Source organism: Bombina bombina, chromosome 7, assembly GCF_027579735.1.
Source record: "Bombina bombina isolate aBomBom1 chromosome 7, aBomBom1.pri, whole genome shotgun sequence".
In the NCBI taxonomy this organism is placed as follows: domain Eukaryota; kingdom Metazoa; phylum Chordata; class Amphibia; order Anura; family Bombinatoridae; genus Bombina; species Bombina bombina.
Window position 1 is genome coordinate 354,775,585 of NC_069505.1, and position 15,877 is coordinate 354,791,461.

Below are 15,877 nucleotides of genomic sequence, written 5' to 3' on the forward strand. Positions count from 1 at the left end.
GCAAATGAGGCGCTGTAGTTGGTTCACTAGTGCTGAATGGCTACTGACACCCCTCGTGTCTTCAGGTACCAATCCAATGCACTCTACTCGTGTGGGGATATTCACTCGTATGTAATCGTAACGAGTAATGAGTTTAGTAATATAGCTAGAGGTTATTTGTTAAGGGCAACTCTCTACATTTCTCTAAATCCTTAGTTTGATTCTAGTGCTTATGATTTAAGTTTTTTTGTTTTCAAAAGACTTAGTTAAAATTTGGATTTAATTTCTCATTGAAAATAGCTGTTTTTATTTTATCCCTCCCTTTATTGTTACTCGTGGACTTCCACATCTTGGGTATTATATCCCATCTGTAACAGCTTGTGGTCTCTCAGCACCTATATGAAAGAAAACATAATTTATGTAAGAACTTACCTGATAAATTAATTTCTTTCATGGTGGCGAGAGTCCAAGAGGCCCAGCCATCTTTTCGGGTTATGATTTTTTTCTTTAATTTATTAAAGCACATCTTTTTTTCCTGCTCCTCTTTTTATGCTTTTGCTAACACCTCACCAACTTGGCTATACGTTAAACTGAAGTATGTGGGAGGTGTATTTATAGGTATTTGAGGTTTGGGAAACATTGGGGCCTATTTATCAAGTCGTCAACTTACTTGCATTTGACGGCAATACGCTCGCCTAAGATGCCTAACATCACTGCCGCGGACCTGAATACACTCTCCAAAGTTACCAAAAAAGCTATCAAAAAGCTGCTCTTCGGCTTTTTCACAGCCTTATTTGTATACTGTCCCTAAACACCGCCACTATACTATACTGTTTTACCCCTAAACCGCCGCTCCCGTAGCACACCACAACTAAATAAAGTTATTAACCCCTAAACCGCTGCTCCCGGACCCCGCCGCAACTAAATAAACTTATTAACCCCTAAACCGCCGCTCCTGGACCCCGCCACAACAAAATAAACTTATTAACCCCTAAACCGCCACTTCCGGAGCCCACAGCCACCTACATTATGTTATTAACCCCTAATCTGCCGCCACCTACATTACATTTATTAACCCCTAATCTGCCATCCCCCAACGTCGCTGCTACTATTCTAAATGTATTAACCCCTAAACCTAAGTCTAACCCTAACACCCCCTAACTTAAATATTATTTAAATAAATCTAAATTACAATTAATATTATTAACTAAATTATTCCTATTAAAAACTAAATACTTACCTATAAAATAAACCCTAAGCTATCTACAATATAACTAATAGTTACATTGTAGCTAGCTTAGGATTTATTTTTATTTTACAGGCAAGTTTGTATTTATTTTAACTAGGTAGAATAGTTATTAAATAGTTATTAACTATTTAATAACTACCTAGCTTAAATAAATACAAAAGTATCTGTAAAATAAAACCTAACCTAAGTCACAATAACACCTAACACTACACTACAATTAAATAAATTAACTAATTTAACAATAATTAAATAAATTAAATTAGCTAAAGTACAAAAACAAACAAGCACTAAATTACAGAAAATAAAAAACAAATAACAGATATTTAAACTAATTACACCTAATCTAATAGCCCTATCAAAATAATAAAAAGCCCCCCAAAATAAAAAAAATCCTAGCCTAAACTAAACTACCAATAGCCCTTAAAAGGGCCTTTTGCGGGGCATTGTCCCAAAGTAATCAGCTCTTTTACCTGGAAAAAAAATACAAACAACCCCCCCCAACAGTAAAACCCACCACCCACACAACCAACCCCCCAAATAAAATACTATCTAAAAAACCTAAGCTCCCCATTGCCCTGAAAAGGGCATTTGGATGGGCATTGCCCTTAAAAGGGCAGTTAGCTCTTTTGCAGGCCCAAAATCCCTAACCTAAAAAATAAACCCACCCAATACACCCTTAAAAAATCCTAACACTAACCCCATGAAGATTCGCTTACCAGGAAACGTCTTCATCCAAGCGGCAAGATGTCCTCAACGAATCCGGCAGAAGTAGTCCTCCAGACGGGCAGAAGTGGTCCTCCAGACGGGCAGAAGTCTTCATCCAGACGGCATCTTCTATCTTCATCCTTCCGGCGCGGGGCGGGTCCATCTTCAAGACATCCAACGTGGAGCATCCTCTTCCAACGACGTCTTCTTGCTTAATGAATATCACTTTAAGTGACGTCATCTAAGATGGCATCCCTTCGATTCCGATTGGCTGATAGAATTCTATCAGCCAATCGGAATTAAGCAATCAGCTAATAGGATTGATCTGGCATTTCCAATCAGCCAATAGAATGCGAGCTCAATCCTATTGGCTGATTGGATCAGCCAATAGGATTGAAGTTCAATCCGATTGGCTGATTGCATCAGCCAATAGGATTTTTTCTACCTTAATTCCGATTGGCTGATAGAATTCTATCAGCAAATCGGAATCGAAGGGACGCCATCTTGGATGACGTCACTTAAAGTGATATTCATTCAGCAAGAAGACGTCGTTGGAAGAGGATGCTCCGTGCCGGATGTCTTGAAGATGGAGCCGCTTTGCGTCGGAATAATGAAGATAGAAGATGCCGTCTGGATGAAGACTTCTGCCCGTCTGGAGGACAACTTCTGCCTGTCTGGAGGACCACTTCTGCCGGATTCGTTGAGGACATCTTGCCGCTTGGATGAAGACGTCTCCCAGTAAGTGAATCTTCATGGGGTTAGTGTTAGGATTTTTTTAAGGGTGTTTTGGGTGGGTTTATTTTTTAGGTTAGGGCTTTGGGCCTGCAAAAGAACTAACTTCCCTTTTAAGGGCAATGCCCATCCAAATACCCTTTTCAGGGCAATGGGGAGCTTAGATTTTTTTAGTTAGTAATTTATTCGGGGGGTTGGTTGTGTGAGTGGTGGGTTTTACTGTTGGGGGGGGGGTTGTTTGTATTTTTTTTCCCAGGTTAAGGAGCTGATTACTTTGGGGCAATGGCCCGCAAAAGGCCCTTTTAAGGGCTATTGGTAGTTTAGTTTAGGCTAGGGTTTTTTTTATTTTGAGGGGCTTTTTTATTTTGATAGGGCGATTAGGTGTAATTAGTTTAAATATCTGTAATTTGTTTATTATTTTCTGTAATTTAGTGTTTCTTTGTTTTTTGTACTTTAGCTAATTTAATTTATTTAATTTTTGTTAATTTAGTTAATTTATTTAATTGTAGTGTAGTGTTAGGTGTTAGTGTAACATAGGTTAGGTTTTATCTTACAGGTACTTTTCTATTTCTAGTTAAAATAAATACAAACTTGCCTGTAAAATAAAAATAAACCCTAAGCTAGCTACAATGTAACTATTAGTTATAATGTAGCTATCTTAGGGTTTATTTCATAGGTAAGTATTTAGTTTTAAATAGGAATTATTTAGGTAATGATAGTAATTTTATTTAGATTTATTTAAATAATATTTGTTAGGGGGTGTTAGGGTTAGACTTAGGTTTAGGGGTTAATAACTTTAATATAGTGGCGGCGACGTTGGGGGCGACTGATTAGGGGTTAATAAGTATAATGTAGGTGGTGGCAATGTCAGGGGCGGCAGATTAGGGGTGTTTAGACTCAGGGAACATGTTATGGTGTTAGGTGTAAACATAACTTTTATTCTCCCATTGGAATCAATGGGATATCGGGCAGCAGCGAACATAAGCTTTTGCTGCTTTCAGACTCCCATTGATTCCTATGGCATCCGCCTCCTCCAGGGCGGCGGATTGAAAACCAGGTATGCTGGGCCGGAATAGTGCCGAGTGTACCTGGTACAAATTTGATAATTTGCCAAAGTAGTCAGATAGTGCCGAACTTGCATTCGGAACATCTGTAGTGACGTAAGCATCGATCTGTGTCAGACTGAGACCGGCGGATCGTATGTTACGTCACAAAATTCTACTTTTGCCAGTCTGTAGCCTTTGATAAATAAGGTGAATCAAGCTCTCCACAATTACACTGCGGAATTCCAGCGTATTTGCGGTTGACGGCTTGATTAATAGAGGCCTTTGCCTCCTCCTGGTAAGAATGTATATCCCATCAGTAACAGCTCATGGACTCTTGCCACCATGAAATAAATGAATTTATCAGGTAAGTTCTTACATAAATTATGTTTTTGACCCTTTCAAAATGTTGGGAATTTGTTTACATTCCAGGTAGAAATTGGAAAATCTGTAAAAGCTTATGTGAGAGTCCTAGATGCCTCAAAGAAGCCTTTTCTTGCTAAATACTTTGCATATATGAATTTGGAGTTGGGGACATCATCAGAGATAGTGACAATTAAGTGAGTATTATGTTTTTATTTTCTTTAGAATATTTTTGTTCATATCCATTGGAAAGATGATTATCCCAAAACACTATACATTCATGAAGTGAACATAGAATCTGTTAGAGAAAAAAAAAATGTTAGTGTATTTTCTTATTGCACTATTGCTTTCTTATAACAATGTTTTTAATCCATGCAAATGGTTTTAGAAGTCAGCTACTGAGCAGTAATTGGAACATAACTGACTGCAGCCATGCAGCCAATGATGATTGGCATATGTGTATAGCCACTAACCATTCATCTGCTCTGTTTAGCTATGGACTAGTACTACATTGTTGTTCTGGAGCTGACTTTAACTATGTGTTTAACTTTTTGCAGTGGCTAATCACAGTTATATGTAAACAGTGCAATAATAACATGCTCTAACACATTTAGAACATTTTATTGTGTACTTTTACATCCTTTGAAGACATTACTGTGCAATTTATATTTTGTACACATTTTCCTGTACATTTGGATTGAGTAATGAAGAGGAATTGTGTGGCTGCTCTGGTTATTAATATGCTTCTTTAAGGCACCAGGTCTCTAGGAGGAGGCAAAGATATCCCAAACACCAAGAGCTAATATACTTCCCAACTCCCTGCACATGTCGTATCTTTTCCTCTAGAGGAGAAGGAGACTTGAGGTGCACTGATTCTTTATTGAAAGGGATTCTCAGACCTATGTGAGACCCATTATTCCCTTCAGTTATAAGAGCTTGGGAAGAGGGATTTATAGCGTACTGGGGAATGATACTATTTTCCTATAAGATTTAGTGACAAGCCTGCAAGAGGTTTCGTGTGGACTTGTCCCTTAGTCTCCTCCTGCTGGGTCATCATTGTACTCCTCTCATAGCTCCTCAGCTGGATTTGCACAGATCTTAGAGTGGGGATCTTTTACAGGAATCAATCCGGCTACTAAAAATTTTGAAAGGAACAAGTAGCTGCTCATGAAGGACCCAAATGCACATCCCAAGTAATAATAACCTGCGAACAACCTACAAGGGGTGTGGACAGAACTGATCTCTCTCCTGTTACCTGTATGAAAGCAACCCTTGGGCACCACTACTTCCTCTTCCTAGTTCTATCCAGCCAGAAGGTAGACACAGCTGAGAAACTCTCCCCAAGATTGGCTTCTGAATGTCCCTTTTTGGCAGAAATGCTTGCAGCAAGGCATTTTGCCTCATGCATTTATCTGTATTTATGCACCCAATACGTCTTTGCCTCTGGCCACTGGTTTTGTGTTCGGCTGTGTGGTGTGCATTTGATTTTTCAGAGAGGGCTTTTCAGTGTATTTTGAGGCCCGGTCTCCCCTAAAAGTACAGTGCTTATCAGAGGGATGGTTTGGGGTATGGTTTTTTTATTCTTTATAATCCTCCATAATCAGTCACAGGGACTTGTCTTTTTCCTCTCTTTATGGATCTACAATAAACTCCTATTCCATAAACTCGGCTGATATGTTTCAGTACTGGTTTGGCTGTCTTCTACTTTGATGGTGGATAAGTGTATTGGAGGATGCTACTGTTTTATCACTTAGTTTGAAAAACTACATCAAACCTGCTTTTTCTGAGGCGCTAGCTCCTCTTCCGCCTTCAAGCAAGTTTTTAAGGTCAGTTCAGATTTTACCTTTTACTAGAACTATGGGGTCGATTTAACAAGGGCCGAATGGCCGGAAACAGGAGTTAACTCATATGCCGCCTCTGGGGGCGGCATACAGCAATCCGCACGATCCTATGCAATCTGGCTGATTGACACCACCTGCTTACGGCTGATTGGCCGCAAATCTGCAGGGGGCAGCATTGCACAAGCAGTTTACTAGAACTGCTTGTGCAATGCTGAATGCCGACAGTGTATGCTGTCCACATTCAGTGATGTCCACCAGGCATTGTTAAATTTGCCCCTATGTCTCCTGAAGTCAGGTTATATTGTCTGAAGGTGATATTTCCTCTGGTATTGAGAAGTACTTTTCTTATGTTGAAAATAAAAGGTTCTTACTTATTGTAGGGGTTACGGTTTTTATGCTTTTATTATACTTGAGGGGTTTTTCTGTCCATAAAGCTGTCTCTGTCATGCTTTATATGGAATGGTTTTAGCCAGATAATTATTTTATCCCTTCTGCCGGGTTTAAATAGTTATATCTTACCTGTTGCTAATGTTAATTGATGGAAGTTGTTCCTAAGGTGTATGAGGACATTTTTTCCACTAACTAAATGCTCTATTATCCTCTTGTCTAGAAGATAGTTTTTCCTTTATGGTCCTTTAGATGGGAACTAATATTACTTCTTTATGAGGGCATATTTGCAAGCAAGTTATATTTGCAGTTATTTCTATTACTGATGTGGTTGTTGCTTGTTCCCTCATTTATATATTTTTTCTGAGCAGAAATCTTATGTTTCTCCCAGTACGTTATTTTTTAAACATCTCTACGTTGTTTAAATTTGTAATGCTTACCTTTGTGATGTCTCCCTGTCATCATTTCTGTAAGGTTTTAACAGTATGTGTGTTAAAATCTTGTGTTTATAAATTGTAGTTTTGTAGCTGAGATTTGCTTCTAAGGAAAAATGTTATTAACCTTAGCAATGAACAAAATCAGCAGATTTAATTAAGTGTTGCAAGGGTTCTCATTTAACATGAAAACAAATTGTGCAGAGACAAGCAAGTAATATAAATATATGCCTAGCAATATATACTTTGAATAATATTTTAGAGTTCAGCAGGCCCATTTATCAAAGGGGTTGTCATGTTCCTTGTTCAGAGGAGAATTGCCTGGTATTTCGGGGCTGGACTGACCTTACTTGGCAGGATCAGACTGATATACTTCAGGAAAGTTTTCTTCTGTGAAAAGCACACTGGTCTAAAAGAGGCTGCTTCCGGGTGGTAAAACGCCATAGAACAAGCCACTGAGCTGTTGTTCGTTCCTGGTAGAGCGCTTCTCTCTTTGTATGCCATTTATCAAAGGGCTTGCGGACCTGATCCGACACTGCGGATCAGGTCCGCAAGACCTCGCTAAATGCGGAGAGCAATACGCTCTCCGCATTTAACATTGCACCAGCAGCTCACAAGAGCTGCTGGTGCAACGCCGCCCCCTGCTGACTCGCGGCCAATCGGCCGCCAGCAGGGAGCTGTCAATCAACCCGATCGTATTCGATCGGGTTGATGTCCGGCGATTCCTGTCCGCCTGTTCAGAGCAGGCGGACAGGGTTATGGAGCAGCAGTCTTTAGACCGCTGCTTCATAAGTTGTGTTTCTGGCGAGTCTGAAGACTCGCCAGAAACACGGCCCTTCAAGCTCCGTACGGAGCTTGATAAATGGGCCTGTATGAACGTGTATACAAATGTATCTGAATGTGAGTACAAGAGGTTTGTTTCAAGCAAAGCACAGAAATATAGTAGTAAAAGTTCAAGCAAGCAAACAAACAATGTCAGGTAATTCCTTATACAAAAGTTATACTTGCGATTTCAGGCTTGCAAATAGATGCACAACAGAGAGCTGAAATGAAGAGGATTGCAGTCTGTTAAATGGAGGTTTGTTATCCAAATATCCCAGCTGCTTCAGAGATGTGTGTAGATTCACAAAGTTCCTTGTAAGCAGGATTCCTAGCAAGCTGACAGGAGGTCAGAAGCCAAAATGAGGCTGATAGGCACAGGAAATCACTCAGGAATAAATTGAGGAAAACAGAAATAAATCACTGAAACAAAAAGGAAACTGAATAAATGTTCCAAAATTCTTATGAAAAGGTAGCCTGGTTTGAGGTTGTTAAATCCAGAGTAAGATACAGCTAGACTATTAACAAAATACTCAAGCAATGTCTGCTCAAAGGAAGTGAGGTTAAGTAGCTTAGGAGGGAAAGGGGTGGAGAGAGACTTAAAGATACAGCATCCTTACAATTTCATTATGCTTAAAGTATGTCTTTAGCTGTTCTTTCTTGGTAAGCATTATTTCTTGGTCTGTTGACATGATTCTATTTCGAGATTTTTAATCTTTCTCTTTAAAGAAATAGTCTAGTCAAAATTAAACTTTCACGATTAAGATAGAGCATGTAATTTTAAGCAACTTGAAATTTCTGGTTCAGTACCTCGGTAGCACTTTCTGATTAGTATCTAAATGTAGCCACCAATCTGCAAGTGCTACCCAGGTCCTGAACCAAAAATGGGCTGGTTCCTATGCTTACATGCTTACATACTCTTGATTTTTCAAATAAAGATATTAAGAGAACGAAGAAAAATTGATAATAGGAGTAACGTAGAACGTTGCTTAAAATTGAATGCTCTATCTGAATCATGAAAGTTTAATTTTGTCTAGACTATCCCTTTAAGGAAGTTTTTTTTATTTCAGGTTTGGTTTTCTATTATTTATATAGTATTCTGCTCCCCCCCCCCCCCTTTAGGACTAGAACTCCAACAGTATTTTTTTATTTTTATTTGACTTTTATTGAATGTTGGCAAGTATACAATACAATTGTGCTCAATGTTAAAATACAGAGAAGTGGGTTGGGTTGACAAAATAAAAAAGGCAAAGGACAGCAATTCTGTAATGTCCATAGTCAGTTGTTTGCAGTCCTGGCTTGCTCGTGTTAGTATTGTTGTTTTTAGATTTAAGCTATATCTGAGTTCGAGTTAGCTTAACAAACTTACAAAAACATTTTCATAGTTGGGTTGCGTCTGCAAACGTCTATTATGAATGATGTGCTTGGAAGTATTGCCTAAAAGTATTGGTAAGGTTGTGGATCTCCAATATCTAGGGATAAGAAGTTTAGCGATATTCCACATGATACTATATAATGCCTGGTGTGCTTTGTTTCGTATTTTGTGGCACAATAAAAACAGCAAAAGTTGCAGGTTAGCTGTTATCAGTGTGTCTAGGACTTATCTCATGATGCTGGTGATTTCCTACCAGTATGACCCTAGTTTTTTGCAGGACCACCAAATATGCAGGAGGGAGCCCTCCATTTCACATCCCCTCCAGCATTTGCCCGAAGTGGGTGGATAAATCTATACTATTTTAATCTAGAGGGTGTTTAAGTACTATCTAAAAAGGAGCCTGCTATTCATCTCCTGTACTCCTGATGAGATAGAGGCTGCCATAGTGATTCCAACAGTGTTTTTTAAGCTCAGATTTCCATTTCGTTAGAATAGGGCTTAGAAATGTTCTTCCCCATCCAGTATCAGAGTTCCTCTGTTTCCATCTGGAATTATATGTAGAGTCTAGTGTTTGTTTTTCATCTGTGTCTTTATTGAGTTTGAACACTTATCCCTCTACTTGTTGGGCTGTTAAGCCAGTTTTTTAGGCTGATTTATATGATCTAAAGAATGCTGTCAGGGTCAGTTTCCTGTTTATTTTTCTGGAATAAAACATGCAGTTTTATTATCCTCTCCCATGTTCAAGTCTGTCATATAGTATCAGTGCTTGATCTAAGATTTTGGTAGGGGGAAGTTTATTCTTCAGGAAGTTTGTTTTTTCTTTCATACATGTGATGAGAGTACAAGATCCATTACTCTTTAGAATTACTATTCCCTACCACTAGGAGGAGGCAAAGATCTTTGCCTCTGGAGATGGTTGAAGAATGAAGATATGCATATAATTCTTCAGAGAGAGGGATTTTCAGTGTATGCTGAGGCCCCGTTTCTCCTCCAAGTGCAGTGCTTGTCAGAGGGATGTTTTTGGGGTATGGTTTGTGATTCGTATTTACCACATAGGAATTTCTTAATAAACCCTCCATAATCTATTGCAAGGACTTGTCTTTTGCCTCCCTTTATAGAAATTGATGGCAGATAAGAGCCATAGGCCCAGCAAGTCTGACCGATATTTCCTAAAAGTATAAACTTATCTAGTTCGTAGGATAGCCTTATGCTTGTCCCAGGCATTCTTAAAGTCACCCACAATGTTTGTCATTACTACCTCTTATGGAAGTTTATTCCATGAATCAATCACCCTTTCTATAAAGAAGTGCTTAAATATATTACCCTTCAACTGAGATCATTACCCCTTGTTCTTGAATTTTCCTTTTTATGTAAAATTCTCAGTTTTACTAAGCCCTTTAATAAACTTGGAAGTTGCTATCATATCATTATATCTTTATGGATCTACAATATACTCCTATTCCATAACATCTGCTGATATATTTCAGTACTGGTTTGGCTGTCTACTAATTTGATGGTGTCTATTGATAAGTATCTTTTAATTTTACATTATAAGATAAAACAGAATGGAGGGGCGCCTCATGTGTGGTATCATCTATTAATTAACAAGTCACAGAACTATTGCCAAATGGGTACTCACAAATTTGGAGAGCACACTTATGTGCTGGTAGGGGCGGGCTGCAGAATTAGAAAGGTGTGACAGCTCACCCACTTGAAGGCGCTCTTGGCGTAAGATGGTGGTGCTATAAGGGAGACAAGAAATACGGGCACCACATGTGCAGACTATTAATGGTACAACCACAACAGATTCCTTAATATGGAGGGTACTCACATATTCCCAGAGCACACCAATGTGCTTGTAGAAGCAGGCTGCAGATTGGTAGAGGTGTGGCAGCTCACCCAAACTCTAGGTATCCTGATATTTGTATGATAATGTGTTCCCTCAGGTGCTGGGCTGGTCTCTCATAGGTGAACAATTGCAGATGGTGGGTAGAAATGAATCCACTCAAAGGATAAAAGATCTATCCAAATTTATTTAAAAAAGCATAAAAGTTTAAAAACAACAGCACAATGATTGCTGATGAGAGTGGATAACAGGGTGTCCAATAATCACCCAATCATGCAACGCGTTTCACGGTTCACAGACCGTTTCATCAGGCATAAAAAATCATATTATATCAGATTATGATTTTTTATGCCTGATGAAACGGTCTGTGAACCGTGAAACACGTTCACAGACTTGTCTCCCTTATAGCACCACCATCTTACGCCAAGAGCGCCTTCAAGTGGGTGAGCTGTCACACCTTTCTAATTCTGCAGCCCGCCCCTACCAGCACATAAGTGTGCTCTCCAAATTTGTGAGTACCCATTTGGCAATAGTTCTGTGACTTGTTAATTAATAGATGATACCACACATGAGGCGCCCCTCCATTCTGTTTTATCTTATATAGTACCACCTGGACCATCCAGTGAGGAGGAGGCAGCCGCTACAGCAATCGTTATCCTTTGAAGAACGTATAAAGGACTGTCTAATTTTTCACAATTGCAAGTGTATTTTCACTACAGTATCTAAGAATTTACTGTTTTCTGCCTTTATTGTGTATATACTCATCTATGATAGCTTAACATTGCCCCATCATATATACTTTTGTTCTAGATTATTGATTATACTGCATCTTGAGCGCCCACTTCAGCGATTAGGTTTTTTCAGTATAGTTAATTTTACATTAGACACTCTATAGCTATGTTTATGGGCACTGTTTTTATATATATATATATATATATATATATATATATATATATATATATATATATATTGTTTATATAAAGCCCTGAAACAGAATCCTTTCACTACTACAATAATTTTTTTGGGCGTCTACTTTTCACATATCGGCCTTTGGGTTTATGCGCATTGTGTTTGCACACCTCTGGTTAACCTCTGTTGGGTTAGAGCATGCTTCATTGTTTTGTTATAGGGATATTTTTTTTGCGCATCGGCTTTACTCTCATTGGATTATAGCGCACGCTCGTCAATTATGTGTACATTGGATTCTTGGCGTGCAAAAGTAATAAAAATTGTTTTTACTCATTTCTCCATGCTGGTGAGAGTTGTAGACTGTCAGATGTTATATTCTCTTGTTTTTGGAAGTTCGGTTTAGTGCGCATTATTTTTTATTTAAGCTTCATATTAAGTGGTAAATCTTTCCTTTCCTATAGATCTTTTTTGTAAGCGAGGTTTGTGTTTAATTGCATTGTTTTGTTTGATTCTGTTCCTACATTTACCTTAGAAACTGACGCCTAGATTTGGAGTTTTGCGTTAGAAGGGGTGCGTTAGCTACGCATGCTTTTTTTCTGGCCGCACCTTTTAAATACCGCTGGTATTTAGAGTTCACAGAATGGCTGGGTTTTCAGTGCGTTAGGCTCCAAAAAGGGAGCGTAGAGCATAATTTACCGCCACTGCAACTCTCGATACCAGCGGTGCTTACGGACGCGGCCAGCTTAAAAAACGTGCTCGTGCACGATTCCCCCATAGGAAACAATGGGACAGTTTGAGCTGAAAAAAAACCTAACACCGCCGCAACCTACATTATACCTATGTACCCCTAATCTGCTGCCCCTAACACCGCCGACCCCTATATTATATTTATTAACCCCTAATATGCCGCCCCCAACGTCGCCTCCACCTACCTACAATAATTAACCCCTAATCTGCCGACCGGAACTCACCGCTACTATAACAAATGTATTAACCCCTAAAGCTAACTCTAACCCGAACCCTAACACCCCCCTAAGTTAAATATAATTTAAATCTAACGAAATAAATTAACTCTTATTAAATACATTATTCCTATTTAAAGCTAAATACCTGTAAAATAAACCCTAATATAGCTACAATATAACGAATAATTATATTGTAGCTATTTTAGGATTAATATTTATTTTACAGGTAACTTTGTATTTATTTTAACCAGGTACAATAGCTATTAAATAGTTAATAACTATTTAATAGTTACCTAGTTAAAATAATTACAAAATTACCTTTAAAATAAATCCTAACCTAAGTTACAATTAAACCTAACACTACACTATCAATAAATTAATTAAATAAAATACCTACAATTAAATACAATGAAACCTAACACTACACTATCAATAAATTAATTAAATACAATACCTACAAATAAATACAATGAAATAAACTAAATAAAGTACAAAAAATAAAAAAGAACTAAGTTACAAAAAATAAAAAAATATTTACAAACATTAGAAAAATATTACAACAATTTTAAACTAATTACACCTACTCTAAGCCCCCTAATAAAATAACAAAGCCCCCCAAAATAAAAAAATGCCCTACCCTATTCTAAATTAAAAAAGTTCAAAGCTCTTTTACCTTACCAGCCCTGAAAAGGGCCATTTGCGGGGCATGCCCCAAAGAATTCAGCTCTTTTGCCTGTAAAAAAAAAAACATACAATACCCCCCCCCCCAACATTACAACCCACCACCCACATACCCCTAATCTAACCCAAACCCCCCTTAAATAAACCTAACACTAAGCCCCTGAAGATCTTCCTACCTTATCTTCACCACGCCGGGTTCACTGATCCGTCCACAGAAGTCTTGATCCAAGCCTCCGAAGTCTTGATCCAAGCCCAAGCGGGGGCTGAAGAGTGACGTCCATCCTCCGGCTGAAGTCTTGATCCAAGCGGCAAATGAAGAAGTCCATCTTCGGGAAGAAATCTTCATCCTATCCGGGCAGAAGAGTAGATCCGGACTGGCAAACATCTTCATCCAAGCCGCATCTTCTATGTTGTTCCATCCGATGATGAGCGGCTGATCTTGAAGACCTCCGGCGCGGATCCATCCTCTTCGCTCAACGTCTATTTGAAGAATGAAGGATCCTTTAAGGGACGTCATCCAAGATGGCGTCCCTCGAATTCCGATTGGCTGATAGGATTCTATCAGCCAATCGGAATTAAGGTAGGAAAATTCTGATTGGCTGATGGAATCAGCCAATCAGATTCAAGTTAAATCCGATTGGCTGATCCAATCAGCCAATCAGATTGAGCTCGCATTCTATTGGCTGTTCCAATCAGCCAATAGAATGCGAGCTCAATCTGATTGGCTGATCCAATCAGCCAATCGTAGGTATAACGTAGGTGGCGGCGTAGGTGGCGGCGGTGTGCGGTCGGCAGATTAGGGGTTAAAAAAATTTAATAGAGTGGCGGCGATGTGGGGGGACCTCGGTTTAGGGGTGCATAGGTAGTTTATGGGTGTTAGTGTACTTTAGAGCACAGTAGTTAAGAGCTTTATGAACCGGCGTTAGCCCAGAAAGCTCTTAACTACTGACTTTTTTCTGCGGCTGGAGTTTTGTCGTTAGATTTCTAACGCTCACTTCAGCCAAGACTCTAAATACCGGCGTTAGAAAGATCCCATTGAAAAGATAGGATACGCAAATGGCGTAGGGGGATCTGCGGTATGGAAAAGTCGCGGCTGCAAAGTGAGTGTTAGACCCTTTCCTGACTGACTCCAAATACCAGCGGGCGGTAAAAACCAGCGTTAGGAGCCTCTAACGCTGGTTTTGACGGCTAACGCAAAACTCCAAATCTAGGCCTGAGTCTCTTGAACACCTTCCTGCCTTTATTAAGTATGTTTTTTGTAAATGCTGGGGTTTCTCCTTCAAAAAATGTATGTGACTGATGTTTAAAGTTGTTTTAATCTAATGCTGCTTCTAAAGGTATTAATTGGTTCTTATTTCTGTTTTTTACAGGATGATGCTACTGTTTTCATATTGGGCCGGATTTAAAAATCCGCCCGAAGTTTCGTAAAACCTCTGCTCCATAACTTGTGGAGGACTGCAATCATCCTGGTCCGATCAGGATTATTGACACCCCCTGCTAGCCACCGATTGGCCGCGAATGTGCAGGGGGCGGCATTGCACAAGCATTTCGCAAGAAATGCTTGTGCAACATTAAATGCCTACAGCGTAGCAAGTCATGTCCACCTGACATATAATAAATTGGCCCCTTAGTGTGAAAAACTTCATCAAAATTGCTGTTTCTGAGGTGCTGGCTGTTCTCCCGCCTTAAAGCAAGTGTATTAGGTCATTTCAGATTTTAACTTTTAACAATACTATGTTTCCGGAAATCGGGAATACTGTTATATTGTCTGAAGGTGATGTTTTCTCTGGTAAGTCTGAAAACTTCTCTGATGTTGTTCACAATACTTTATATTTTTGTTTAAATTTTAACATATTTGTTCTCTTTTAAAAGGGGTTCCCACTTATGTAGGGGTTAGTTTCTATGGTTTGTTAAGCTGTTGTTAACTCCTTGAGGGTGTTCTGTCCCTGATGCTGTCTCTATCTTGGTTTATAGGAAATGGTTTTAGCCAAGTAATTCTTTTATCCCTTCTGCTTGGTTTTTTAAAGTTATTTCTTTTGCCTGCAGCTAATTTTAAATTGTAGGAATTTTTTTCCTAAGGTGTATGAGGACATTTTTTCTTTTACTAAATGGATTATCCTCTGGAAGATAGTTTTCTTTCTAATGGTAATGAAAGTCTATTCTTACAAGTGGGAATTCAACACCTACCCACCAGGAGGTGGTAAAGACACCCATACCAGAGCATTCAAGTATCCCTCCCGCTTTCCCTTCTCTCCCAGTAGTTATTTGCCTCATCTAGGAGGTAGGCAAAGAATAGAGGTGCTAAGCAAGTTTTTTTTGTTTTTATCAGGTTTATAGTTAATAGGGATAGTCTAGTCAAAATTAAACTTTCCTTCCTAAGATAGGAAGAGTCCACGGCTTAATTGCTTACTGTTTGGAAATACAACACCTGGCCACCAGGAGGAGGCAAAGACACCCCAGCCAAAGGCTTAAAGTTCCCTTCACGTTCGTCATTACCCCAGTCATTCTTTGCCTTTCAATACCGCTAGGAGGTGGCAGAGAAGTGTAAG

The 15,877-nt window shown here is 39.1% G+C and overlaps 1 protein-coding gene across 1 annotated transcript in view; it reads left to right on the forward strand.

Moving 5' to 3' along the window:
- Window positions 1-15,877, forward strand: part of NUP210 (nucleoporin 210) — a 1,597,588-nt gene that overhangs the window by 787,224 nt on the left and 794,487 nt on the right. Inside the window, 1 exon segment of the mRNA XM_053721041.1 lies at window positions 4,141-4,268. Coding sequence (XP_053577016.1) covers window positions 4,141-4,268 — 128 coding nt within the window.